Source organism: Dryobates pubescens, chromosome 4 (genome assembly GCF_014839835.1).
Source record: "Dryobates pubescens isolate bDryPub1 chromosome 4, bDryPub1.pri, whole genome shotgun sequence".
Lineage (NCBI taxonomy): Eukaryota > Metazoa > Chordata > Aves > Piciformes > Picidae > Dryobates > Dryobates pubescens.
In genome coordinates this window covers 2374285-2387348 of record NC_071615.1, presented here as the reverse complement: position 1 = coordinate 2387348, position 13064 = coordinate 2374285, and the positions used below count along the sequence as shown (strand labels likewise).

The window sequence follows — 13064 nt, the reverse complement described above, 5'->3', positions numbered from 1 at the left end:
TAAAGATAACAGCATGAAGCAGAGCAGAAGTCTGCAAAGCAGCACAGCTTTGTTGCTGGTGGTTGTTGGCAGTCCTTAGTTAGCCCACTCCTCTGTACAGATACTGCCCACTGATCAGTTCTAGTGGAGATAACTGCTGATGCTAGCAAAAGTAGACCAGCACAGCTGGGGGGCTGTTCATTTATGACCCACATGTTGCAGTGCTGACTACTCTGGGTAAATATCTCCAAGCTTTAATGGGGAGGGAGTAGGTGTGGCAGGCAACTTTTCACATTCTTACTATTTTATTACCCAGAAATGCTCTGCAGGCTTTTCATTTTTAGCTGTTTCCAACAAAACTTGCCCCCCCCCCCCCCCCCCCCCCCCCCAAAAAAAAATGAAAAGAATAAGTTAAACAGAAGAGGATGTGTTGTTGGGTTGATTTCTATCAGGTCTTCAGGTTACATACATCAAATTTTGATGTTTCCAAGATGAGGCAGTACCTTAGCTGTAGTTCAGTGCATCATACCTGCTTCATTTCAAGTATCAGCTTAAGAGACAGCGTAGCAGCTGCAGTCATAGCTCCCTCAAGGATAAGAGTGATGTCTGCTGCTTTATGTGTTTCCCTTTGCAGCCAAGTAAGTTCTCATGTTTTGCTACACTCACCCTTTTCTGACTTGTATTAGGGTTTGGAGTATTCACATTTCAGCCTTGTCTGTTTTGCAGGTGACTTTGTCTGGGTTCATTCCCGTGAAGTCATAGTGCACGAAGCACTCCTTTGACACCCACCAACACCTGACACCAAAAGGCCAAGCAAGCAGAACAAACCAAGAAAGCCTCCTGACTTTGCCTGTAACTAGTCTTCTGGTGGCAACTTTGAGGAAGATTTGGTTCTTGTGGTCACAGGGAAAGAAGGTCCAGCCACAGGCATGTAATAAGTGATGCTTAATAAATGATTCCCAAAAGCTGCCTTTATGTGTTTGCTTTGTGATTGCTTAGTGTTAGGTACTGGAAAGAGAAGCTGCAGGCTGAGTCTCCAGATTCGTGACTAGTTTTCTACTAGTCTTCTCTGCACTCTGCAGGCTGACTTGGAATTCTGGTGCTAACCAGAGGGACCAAGTTTTCCACAGAGACATAGGGACTGCTGCTCAGAACCCCCTGGTGCCTCACAGGCACGTCCAGGGAGCCTTCAGCCTTCTTTCTGCACAGTCTGTCATTTAAACAAAGCCAAGCAGTCTGATGTGGGGAAAGTCAGGAGAGAGGTAGACAAAAGGTATTCACCAAAGGTTTTTTTCACCTGCACAGCATGAACACCTTTCAGTTGTGACACTGTTTGTATAGACTGGGGCCTGAAGCAGGATTGTGTACCAAGGTGAAGCATCACACCACATTTCAAGCTGCTACAACAAGTTAACTGCTTAACACTTTGCTAATGTGCGTTGCCTCCCAGCATGAACAATAAATCCTCTCAGGAAGCTTTCTGCCCAGGTTGAAGCTACCATAACATAATGAGAAACTTTGTCCTGGACTGTGAGTGAACAGAAGCAACAGGAAGTTGTTGGAAGGAGGATGGTGTTGAATGTAGGTACAGGAAAGAATGATGTGAGAGGGTTGTGTGTCCATGGCCTAGAGCTCTGTATGCAGTTCAAGCTGATGGAGTGCCGTTTCTCGCTGGTAACATAGCAACTGGGCCACACCTCCTGCTGAAAGATGCTGAAGAGCCCTTTGAGCACTATCTGGTGTACTGCAAAGGAACTGCATCAGTTTTAATTGCCACAGTATTGGCTCATTTTTACCTCAGAATGGCAAGGAAAGGAAAGTCTTCATTTTCTGTCAAGTAACCCATTTTTTCCCTTCATTTGTGTAGCAATCAAATTTACATGGCAAAAGGGACTGTTAATGTGAAATGAATGTCAGAGCTGTACCTAGCAGTGCATTTTGTCTTACTCCAAAGTAAGTTTTTGATGGAAAATAAACATTCTGGTCTACATGATGCACTTCTCCTTTAGCCTTTCTGTATGGTGAGATGATGTTGATATGATGGAAGAGTACTCAAGGATTTTGAGCATGTTTTTCTTTTTGCTTAGACTTTGCAAATGACTGAAAAGCTTTCCCCACTCCTAACCTCTCTCCTGTTGTGCAACAAAAGAGCTTTCCTTTAAGCATCTTGGTTTCCAAGCACAAGAAATCGTCTCTGGGCATTACTGATTTAAGGTGTGATGAATCCTCTTATGCCAAGTTGAATTTTTGGATGTATAATTGTAGATGAATGCTTAACATAGCTTAAAAAAAAAAAAAAGGTGTGGAAGGAGTATTGTTGAGAGTTTCTCTTTTGAGGTTGTTTTGGTTGGATCTTGGGGTTTGTACAAAAAGCAACAGGCAATGCCAGGTCTGCAGTGGATGTCACAACCTGACGTTTGGTCAGGGCTGGGTTTTTTGCTGCCTGTCTTAGAGATGTGGTCGTTGCATTGCAACAGTAAAAAAAAAACCTTATTCTGGCTTTGTGACCTCTATGAGGGAGACTTAAAAACCTCTGAACACTTCTTTAAATGTCCTGGTTTGGCTGTGGTTGTCATTGCACTTTGGTATCATCTCGGGGAGGGGGCACCTTTTGGTGGCACGTGGCCGAAACAGCCGCTGCAACACGCTGCTAGTGGTGGTGGTGTACTTTTGAGCTTTCCTGTTTTCTTGAGAATCCAAAAACACAAATCCTGGTGGTGTTCAGAAAGCTTGACTGGAGTACATCAAAACCAATAGCCCACCTAAAACAACATAAAACTGCCCTTGGAGCTGTGCATGTACAGTAAATCTGTGGCAACATTGGGAAAAACTACATAAAAATGCAAATCTTCCCGTTTTTAACTCGATAATGCTTATGCCTCCCCTCCCCCTTCTGTCTTTATAGGTCTACGAGGGCTAATCAATCTTGGGAACACATGTTTTATGAACTGTATTGTCCAGGCACTTACCCACACTCCACTGCTGCGAGATTTCTTCCTCTCCGACAGGCACAAATGTGAAATGCAAAGCCCCAGCTCATGTCTGGTCTGTGAAATGTCTACGCTTTTTCAGGAGGTGAGTGCTGCTTGCCACCCTGGCCTTGCCTTTCCCCACCTGCTGGCTGAGTTTCTTACCCCAGGAAGGACTGTGTTCAATTTGCAGATGCAAAGGGGATGCAAATTACATTTCCCCTCAAGGTGTGGTAAAAGAGAGCAGTAAAGACCGAGTGACACCCTGCTGTAAAAAAACCCCAACTGCTGCAAAGGAAACCACTGGCCTGTTAAGCCCTGCTCTTCGAGTCACCCTTGTTTAGGCAAAGCTGATGCTGGAAATAATTACAGTGCTGCCTGCTCTTCTGAGACTGATCTGCAAGACTTTAGTCTTAAAGCCGAACATGTGCATTAATTAAAGGTGTAAGTTGTAACTGGAAAATATGTCACAGGCTCTTTGGGTGATAATGGGAGTGAGAATAATGCAGGAGTGTATAGCCTTGTCTCTAAGGCACTGGGTTATGTAGGTCTACATAAAGATTTTAAGGAACTTGATTCAGTGCTTTCTAACAAGGAGAAATACCTTGGCTCTCTCAGCCCTTACATGGGAACCCACTAGTGACCAGGAGGATATGGAAAAGTGAATGTGTTGGTACAGTTTTGTATGAGCTACTCTTCTTTCCCTTTCTTCTTCAGGTGTGTGGCTCTGCAGTGTGCCTTTCTCTGTAGGCTTAGCCTGTGCTGTGAGACAGGCTCAATCTTTTCCTTAATAACTTAATTCCCTAATAAAGTCAAAGAGCTTCATTAACTTAGCTCCCTATCAGTAATGTAAGGACTATGGCTAAGGCCTGGGCTTCTTCCAGTTTTAAGATGAGTCTTCAAAAACCAAGCCTGTGCCTTTCCCTCAGTGATAAATCTGCTTTCTTGGGAAGTAAAGAAAAGCCAAACAAGCAAACCCCAACCAAAGCAAAGGTCTGGCACAAGCTGTCACAGAGCATTTAAGGTAGCTGGAGGTGTCTGTACACTCAGCACGTCTCCCGTGTGTCTGCTGTCATGGAAGCTCTTTCAGAGACCAACTCAAAACAGCTTTACCTTTATCTTCTGATTTCCAATTTGATTTTACTTCTGTGCCTTTTTTCACCAGAGATTATTCTTTCTGGTCATTGCAGGTGAGTTCAGTGTGTATGGAGGATAAAAGTCCCTCGTAACCATTCCCAGTAGAAAGTAGTTTTCTGCTGACACTGGGTGCTCCCCTGAGTTGGTAATCTGTGGTGGTGCTTATCAGTCATTAGTTCAATGTTACAGTTCTTCTTTTTAATTTATTTTTCAATTATTCCTGAGTCTGTCAGGAAAGGAGGGGAAAACAAAAGGCAGGCACAGTAATAGGTAGCAGCTGCAGAATTATTGAAACCAGATGTGCAGTTAAACAGGAAAATACCACTGTGCCTAGATAAAAATTAAGCAGTCCTGCTATAGAAACAGCAGTGTCTGGCCTCTCTTACTAGAGAAACCTATTTGCATGCTTTAGAATACAGGTACTATTATAATCTTGATAGCCTCTCATCAAGCTGTGGTCAAGGCTCATTCTGATGAGTATCACCACATTCTGTTTACACATATGCATGTTAAAAAAATCCCCTGGGAAAGAGGCAGTGGGACTTCCAGTACAGATTGAAGGGCTGGAGGAATGAGCAAGACTGATTTTGGTTGGTTTGTTGTTTCCATTTTTGGATGTGGTGCCCTGTTGATGGCCTGGGATGCTTTTTGCTAGGCCTGGTACTAGCCCATAACAAAGGTGGTTGTCTGGAATGGGGTTTAAATGCAGCATTCACATTAGTTTGTAACCAGGTTTAGCTTCATACAAAACATTGGGAACCTCAGCCTTCATTTTCCCTAATCAAAATTCATGCTTTGCCAGAGTGAGTGTTCTGCAGCATGAGGTTGCCTGAGTGAGGGAAGAGCCATATCTGTGATATCAGCCTTTGAACACAGCAGTACAGTGATCTCTGTCCTTATTTCCCACTGAAATGCTTCAGCTCTGTGCTGTGGGAGGACAACAAAAAGTGACTCAACCACCTTGAAGTAAAACTCAAGTTAGTCCTCCACAAACCAAACTGCAGTGTCTGTAACCAGCTCAGTCTATTTTAGCTTACAAGCAGTAAGTACCAAGTTATGTTTATAGCTCTGTCAGCACTCATTGTAAAATTCTGCTTCCCAGTGAGTTTCAGTTTCTCCACACTCAGAATTAAACCCAAAATCCTGTGGATTTGGGGCAGGCTGCTTAGCCTTTCCTGTCCCAACTACAGGAAGGTTCCTACACCATCGTTGTGAAGACAAGGTCTGAATGAGGGAAATCTAACCAGTGGAGGTCTCAGTGCTGTGGCTGAGGATTCCTTTGTAATTGAATTACTGGGGAACCTTTGATTCAGGTTCTGGCTTGTTCTTATGCAGTATTCCCATCTGGGATTAACTGATGCAGTTATCCCAAGGCATTTTACCCAGTGACAAATGATCAGGGCAAGGGTTAACTTCATCTCCCCTCCACCCTTGTTTTCTGGAGGTGTGATCTTAGACAAATGGAATGCCAGGGAATCTGGTGAAAGCCTGCCTGCAAGAGGTCTCCAGGAGAAAAAGAGACTGTTTTGAACATTAAATGAAATTTCACTGCACTAAAGCAGCAAGTTTTGCTCCTTAAACAGAAGATACCTGTACTTTTGTTGTTGTTAAGATCATCTAACTACATAGTTTGTGTGATTTCTCAGTGGTAAATAGGAGACAACAAAGTTCTTCCACCTTGAAGTAGGTTGATGTTGAGTAATTGAGTATCAGATGATTGTTAGAATTGAGGTGGGGTTTTTTTTATCCCTTGTAGTTTTTCTTACAAGTATGCCAAACATTGATTTCTGTTGGCTTTTAAAAGCATCTCTCTGCCTCAATTAACAGTCTCATTTGTGCTACTTAAAACCCATTTTTCAATAGAGTCATGACATGAATTACACTGCTTAAGGAAAGGAATGAGAGAGATTTGGGAATAAGAGAGAGTGGTGGAACTGGATGGAGGGAAGATAGAACACACAGAATCTGTTCATTGAGCCTTTTGGCTGGTAGGGTTTGTGCACTACTCTTTACCTACTGGTATTTGTGTTGTAGTTTTGCTTCACCATGAAACTGAATTTCAAGATGTTCCACACCCTACAAAGTTTCTCTAAATCCTGTACAGAATGTCCATTCAGGGTGGCAGGATTTGCAGATCTGTCTCTCTCTACTCTGTGACTGGAATAGCAAGAATACCTGGGAATACAGAAGAGTGCAGTGCATCCACTTGGATTTAAAGAGCAAAGCCTTCTTTATTCACATCATTACTCATCCTCATGAGCCTATCAAAGTGCACAGCACAACTATGTGGAGAGTTGAGAAGTGAGGACAAAAAAGCAAAAGATGATGATGATGATTTATGGCTTTGATATCTTAGGGTGGTATACTGCTGCAATGCCTGGTGTGTGGAGTAAGTTACAGCTAAGGTACACAGGAGGAAAAGTAATTAAGGCTCTTTACATAGGCAGAGGCCTCACAGTTTGACATGGAAAAGTTTGTGCCAACAGTGAAACCTTTTAATTGTGGAACTTAGGAGGTACACTCAAGCAAAATGACTCCTTGAAGCATTGCTCTTGGTTTGGAGCCCTCTAGTAGGTGTTCTTTTATGCTGCACAGCACATGTGATACCCACTCCTTCAGCCACTCTAAAGTCTCAGAACATTTAAAATCTAAACTGAGAAGGAATTTCTGTGAGGAGCTTTTAGCTTCTCAGATTGGGCTGGAGCTTGACACAGGGCTTGTGCCTATAAATTCTTGGTTACCAAGCTGGGAGGCCATTTAGTTGATACATTAGCAGCATGGATCAGATGTGTCTGCTCACATAGTTGTGCTTTTGGTGGAAAGAGGGGAAGGAAGGTCAGAAGTGTGTGGTGGTGTGGGTCTGGTTTTGTTTTGTATTTCACAAGCTGTCTGCATTTGTATCTTTTTGGCAACAAGGCAAAACAGAAAGCCCAGAACCCTCTAAATCCATTGCAGCTTTTCTCTTTCAGAATCCAAGAGCAAGTGTTTCAAGTGAGGAAAAAAACCCACCACCAAAGAAACAAACAAAAAGCAACCCAAAAGAAGTTACTTTTACTTGGGTTGTAAAAACAAAGGCTTTCAATCCTGGTTTGTTGGTTTGGGTTTTTTTTTCCTGGACCAGCAATGAAACCAAGTTGTATTACCAAACATTTTCCAATCACTTAAACTTAATTCTCTTCAGTATGAACAAACAAACTGATGCTGCAGGACTGAAAACAAATTGAAAGGACAATCTATTTAAATTACATTTGGGGGTTGGGGGGGAATCATGCCATTGGAGTGCTTTAAAAGGGACTTGTAAACACCTTGGTATTTATATTTCATGTGAGTTAATGAACAGGTTTGTGTAACAGTGATTGAATAAAGACTTTATATGGATGTATTTCTTTTGCTTTCTGTGGGCTGGAACAGCTCTGATAGGTTGCACTTCCCAGCAGCAAGGAAATGACAGAGATGGGATGGATGTGCTCAGATTCCTGGTTCCATTTTTGGTTTATTAGACTAGTGAAGCTTCCACCCCACCCCACCCCACCCTGATGTATCTTCACCACACTCTTACTGGGGATGTTTCCAGTTTCTGTGTGCTAACAACTAATCATTTGGTAAAGCTTCTTGCTAGATTTTTTTTTCCCCCCTAATCCAAATGAAGCACTAGAGAATGTAAAATCTGCTGGCAGGTCTAGTGTCTGCAGTGGAGTAATTATGGAGAGTGCTGTTGGTTGAAATGACCAGGGAGAGCTCTGGGACTAATTGTGAGGAGTGACAGAACAGAGAAGTTTTATTGCTGCAGTTCCCTGAATTATGGTGAGCAGCAGCTGCATCAGCAGATTTCAATTACCATATGACTGCTCCAGTCCCCTGGTGTCATTCTTGTTGGCATCAGAGTTAACTATTGATCTGTTTATTTATGGAAGCATCTTGTGGTGTTTGGCTGCAGAGGTTTATTTTGTGGTGGTTGTTTGGAGCTTGCAATAAACAAATTTCTTCACAGGGAAATACATTAAAACCCTTTAGAAACCCCCAAAACAGGAGGGCTTGAGGAGATTGTACAACCTTTTGCCTACCTGTCCTACAGTATGTTTTATCTAGGCAGGTTTGTAGCACAGTGCACTGATACAAAGTGCTTAGAGACTGGGCAGGGAGAACCTGCTGCCCAGTGAGAAATTACATACTGCTGGGCTTTGAAATCCTATTGTTGTGCTGTGCATTTGCTACATGCTGTCTCCTGCTTGGGAAGATGAACTGAAAATTAACCACCACCCATCTTGGCAAAACATAATTGTGGTGTTGCAGGCACCCTTTACTGGTAAATATCCTTCCCAAAGGTTAGGGGAAAAACAAAATGACTTGGAGATTTTCACTTCTTGAAAATGTTGCTTTGTTAAGTGCAACCTGAAGGCCAAATGAATGAACTCTCCTGGGCCTTTCCTGGCTCCCTGCAGGGCCACCACGAGCATCACAGCTCGTTTTTGGAACTGCTATCATTGTGCCAGGGGTTCTTGAATGTATCCAGCAGTCACCTTGCTCAGGAAGGGACTGCTAGCTTTCATCTCAGACTCTGGATGCCAGAATTGGCAGAGCCCAAGTGAGGGCTCAGGAAGAAGAAAGGATAAGAGTTGCAGCTGTTGCAATTGGATAGAAAAGGAGAGGGTGAAGGAAAGAGCTGAACCTCCACCCAGGGCAATGCAGACCCTTAGTTCTTCTTAAGGTGGGACCTGGCTGGGTGAACAACCAAACAAGGAATCAGTTGTGTATTTCTGTCAGCATTTGCCTCTCCTCCCCTTCTGTGCTGATTTGCCTCCTCAGCTGTGTCACCACTCAGCAGTGGGGTTTCACATCATGGTTTTGCTGATGGAATAATTTGCCTGTGCACTCTCTAATATGCTTCTGGGCAAAATCACCTGGGGTGATTTCAGTCGCTGCTGTAGCCACCTCATCACATTCTGACTGAAGCAGCTTAAGAAGCAGATGCAGGAGCTGGTCCAGGACCAGATCTCTGGGCAGTGACACCCTGCAGGAGCAGTAATGGGCAGCAGACTTTGGGGAGAGGTAAATGCAGTGGTACCTTCAGCTCTGCAAATGGCTGTGCTGAATAAAGTTGTTTCCAAAGCCTTGTGCTGTTACAGCTCTGCAGTGAATGGCCAATGCTAAAGCATGAGGCTTCTAGCCTGCTTGTAAATTTTTCCACAAGGCAGAGCTGTGCACATACAGAGACTTACAATGGCTTGGTCAGGGGCTGGCATCAAATATTCTCATTTTCAGTGTTTGCTCTCATTTTAGGAGGCATATCATTTGTGAAGGTAGTTACTGATCTCTTGCAAATGAAGGCACTTGCCCCAGCCCTGACTATCTGTGGAATCAGTAAGGACTTTGCAAGTGGTGTTTGTCCTCCACTTTTTTTTTTATGTTAGGCTAATCCATCACTAAAAATGAAGGACTTTCAAGGGAGAAAACTGAGGTGCTCAGTTCTGACATCACTTCAGTAGTCCATGACAAAAGGCTGGCTGTGTTTGACTGTTAAGGCTTATTGGAACGAAATGGTTTGAACCTATTTGACTAATTGCACTGGTCTTAATTTTTGAAATAATGAAATGCACTGAGGCTGTGTAACTTGTTAACAGTCATGTCCTTTTCTTTGCTTTGAGCAGTTTTACTCTGGGCACCGATCTCCTCACATTCCATATAGGTTATTGCACCTGGTATGGACTCATGCACGGCATTTAGCAGGGTACGAGCAACAAGATGCACACGAGTTCCTCATTGCTGCATTAGATGTGCTGCACAGACACTGCAAAGGTAAGGCTTGCACTGGCTCTTCAATCAGCAAGGAATATTGGATCAAAAAGGAGGTGGAACAATCTCTTCTTAAATCAAGTGAAGTGCCTTCCAGTACAGCAGTCTTAGCAAATTCTTTTCAAAGTGTTTGGTAGGCTCAGAGAGAAAGATCTGGAAACAAAGAAGGAAACTCTGATTTTTAAGGTATTTTAATAACCTATTTTAAGGTATTTTAATAACATAATATTTTAAGTTGTTTTAATAACATAATACTTTAAGGTATTTTATTTTAATACCATAATCAAAGTTCTTTTAGTACCATTGTTGTAAGTTATTTTAGTACCATTATTTTAAGTGATTTTAATAACATTAAGTGAGAAGTAATAACAACCTGCTGAGTAAACTATACATAGAATCATAGAATCAACCAGGTTGGAAAAGACCTCAGAGATCATCGAGTCCAAGCTATTACCTAACCCCTAACACCTCCTGACAACTAAACCATGGCTCCAAGTGCCTCATCCAAGCCTTTTTTTGAACATCTCCAGGGACAGTAACTCCACCATCTCTCTGGGCAGCACATTCCAATGGCAAATTACTCTTCCTGTGAAGAACTTTCTCCTCACCTCCAGCCTAAACTTCCCCTGGCACAGCTTGAGACTGTGCCCTTTTGTTCTGGTGCTGCTTGCCTGGAAGAAGAGACCAACCCCCATCTGGCTACAGCCTCCTTTCAGGTAGCTGTAGAGAGCAATAAGGTCTCCTCTGAGCCTCCTCTTCTCCAGGCTAAGCAACCCCAGCTCCCTGAGCCTCTCTTCACAGGGCTGTGCTCCAGACCCCTCCCCAGCCTCAGTGCCCTTCTCTGGACATGTTTGGGCACAAACAGAAAGTTCCTTCTAAACATGAGGAGAAACTTCTTCCCTTGGAGGGTGACAGAGCACTTGGAGCAGGCTGCTCGGAGGGGTTGTGGAGTCTCCATCTCTGGAGTCATTCAAGACCCAAGTGGACACCATCCTGTCCAACCTGCTCTAGGTGAATCTGCTCTGGCAGGGGGGTGGACTAGATGATCTCCAGAGGTCCCTTCCTGCCCCTTGTCATTCTGTGATTCCCACTGTTGAAGAGTACCTCGAGTCAGAAGCAGACAAGCCTGTACATCATTTGAATGGCCATCATGTTCTCTTACTGGTTGTGAGTCACTGTCTTTTCCTTTAAATTGCCATTTTCATTCTATTTATACTTGAGGTAGTTAGAACTCTTACTCAGTATGTCATGGGACTGGTGAAAATAACATAGGGGAGGCTGTGGCTGTTCTGCTTAACCTTCATTCTACTGTATTTGTGATGCCCAATTGCTCACAGAAACGTGAATAAGAAACAATTGGTGTTTGGTTTTGGGGTCTTTTATTAGTCTGCATGTAAAAATACCTCATTGTACAATGCAGTAAAGATATTCAGGAGCCTGCTGTTGGAGAAGGGAGTACCTAAAGTCTTGAATGGATGTGGTAATATCATAGGAAGTGATGTATTTGATGTTAGTAACTGAACTGAGATTTCCCTAGCCTGCTAAAGTTTGGTCTGGCTTCATTTGCTTAGGCACAGAGAGTTTTACTGTTCTTGTAAGGGAAAAATTGTGGTGGTTGATGCTAGTGAAACAAAACAAACCATAAATCCTTTAGTCACTAAAACCAAGCTTCCAAAGCACTCAACTTTCCTGTAGTGCTCTTAGAAAAGGTACTCAGAGGTTAGTTTTTTGGCTTACCAGAGGACTCTCAAAGGGAAGGCTGCTCCTGCTTCTTCAAAACAGTTTGAAACCTTGCTTTTATCTTTGAGATTGTAGCAGGTGTGCTTGTTGAGACTCATGAGAGGGCTCCTTCAAGAGAGTCTTCTCCAAAGAGAGTACTTGTAAGGGCAGGAGTACAGAGAACAGTTCTTGTGTAATTATGGCATTTGACAATCACTAACAAATTCAATAAACCTAATGAGAAACTGGCATTGAAGAGAAAGAATAGAATAGACCAGACCAGGCTGGAAGAGACCTTCAAGATCATTGTGTCCAACCTATCATCCAACACCACCTCATCAACTAACCCATGGCACCAACCACCCTATCAAGTCTCCTCCTAAACACCTCCGATGGTGGTGACTCCACTGCCTCCCTGGGCAGCGCATTCCGATGGCCAGTCACTCTCTCTGTGTAGAACCTCTTCCTAACCTCCAGCCTAAACCTCCCCTGGCACAGCTTGAGACTGTCTCCTCTTGTTCTGGTGCTGCTTGCCTGGGAGAAGAGACCAACCTCTGCCTGTCCACAACCTCCCTTCAGGTAGTTGTAGGCAGCAATAAGGTCTCCTCTGAGCCTCCTCTTCTCCAGGCTAAGCAGCCCCAGCTCCCTCAGCCTCTCCTCATAAGGCTTCTTCTTAACATCCTGTCTGAATCTACCCATTTCTAGTTTTGTTCCATTCCCCCCAGTCCTATCACTTCCTGACACCCTAAGAAGTCCTTCCTCAGCTTTTTTGTAGCTCCCCTCAGATCCTGGAAGGCCACAATTAGGTCTCCTTGGAGCCTTCTCTTCTCCAGACTGAACAGCCCCAACTCCCTCAGTCTCTCCTCACAGCAGAGGAGCTCCAGCCCTCTGCTCATCCTTGCAGCCCTTCTCTGGACACCTTCCAGCACCTCCAGATCTTTCCTGTACTAGGGGCTCCAGAGCTGGACACAGTACTTCAGGTGGGGTCTCAGCAGAGCAGAGAGGGAGAATCACCTCCTTGAGTACTGAGCTGGTTTGGGTTATGGGAAAGGTACTATTTACATTCAAGGTCTGAAATTCAGTCATGTAATGAATATCAAATAAGTTTGAGCTACTTCCATGGGCATGACTAAGGCATCAGTGCTAGGTCCTTGGCATCTGTGCATCCAGGGTTTCGAATTTCTTGTTTCTGAAGAAATGAACTTTTCATAAAGCAAGGTAAATAATGCAGGCCACATCAAGGGAATTCCAAAGAAGTGGTTGAGCAGTTGTGTGGGAACCAAACCAGTTCATCTAAACGAGAATTTCAAGTGTGGTAAAGGTAGGACCCTTTGGAAATGAACTGGTTGGCTATGTAATGAGGAAGTTTTCCCACTCAGCTCCTTAGGGATGCACACAGGCACACACACAAGCAGTACAGATGTGTAAAAATTGTCTTGCTAACAGTGAGAATGTCCTCAAGCTGCA

At 43.7% G+C, this 13064-nt stretch overlaps 1 protein-coding gene across 2 annotated transcripts in view; it reads left to right on the top strand.

Moving 5' to 3' along the window:
• The window catches only part of USP22 (ubiquitin specific peptidase 22), a 106351-nt gene that overhangs the window by 72654 nt on the left and 20633 nt on the right, over positions 1-13064 (top strand). For both annotated transcript variants that reach the window (XM_054180301.1, XM_054180300.1), the window contains 2 exons: positions 2885-3054; positions 9734-9881. In XM_054180301.1, the coding sequence (XP_054036276.1) occupies positions 2885-3054; positions 9734-9881 (318 nt within the window). The remainder of the gene's footprint in view (positions 1-2884; positions 3055-9733; positions 9882-13064) is intronic.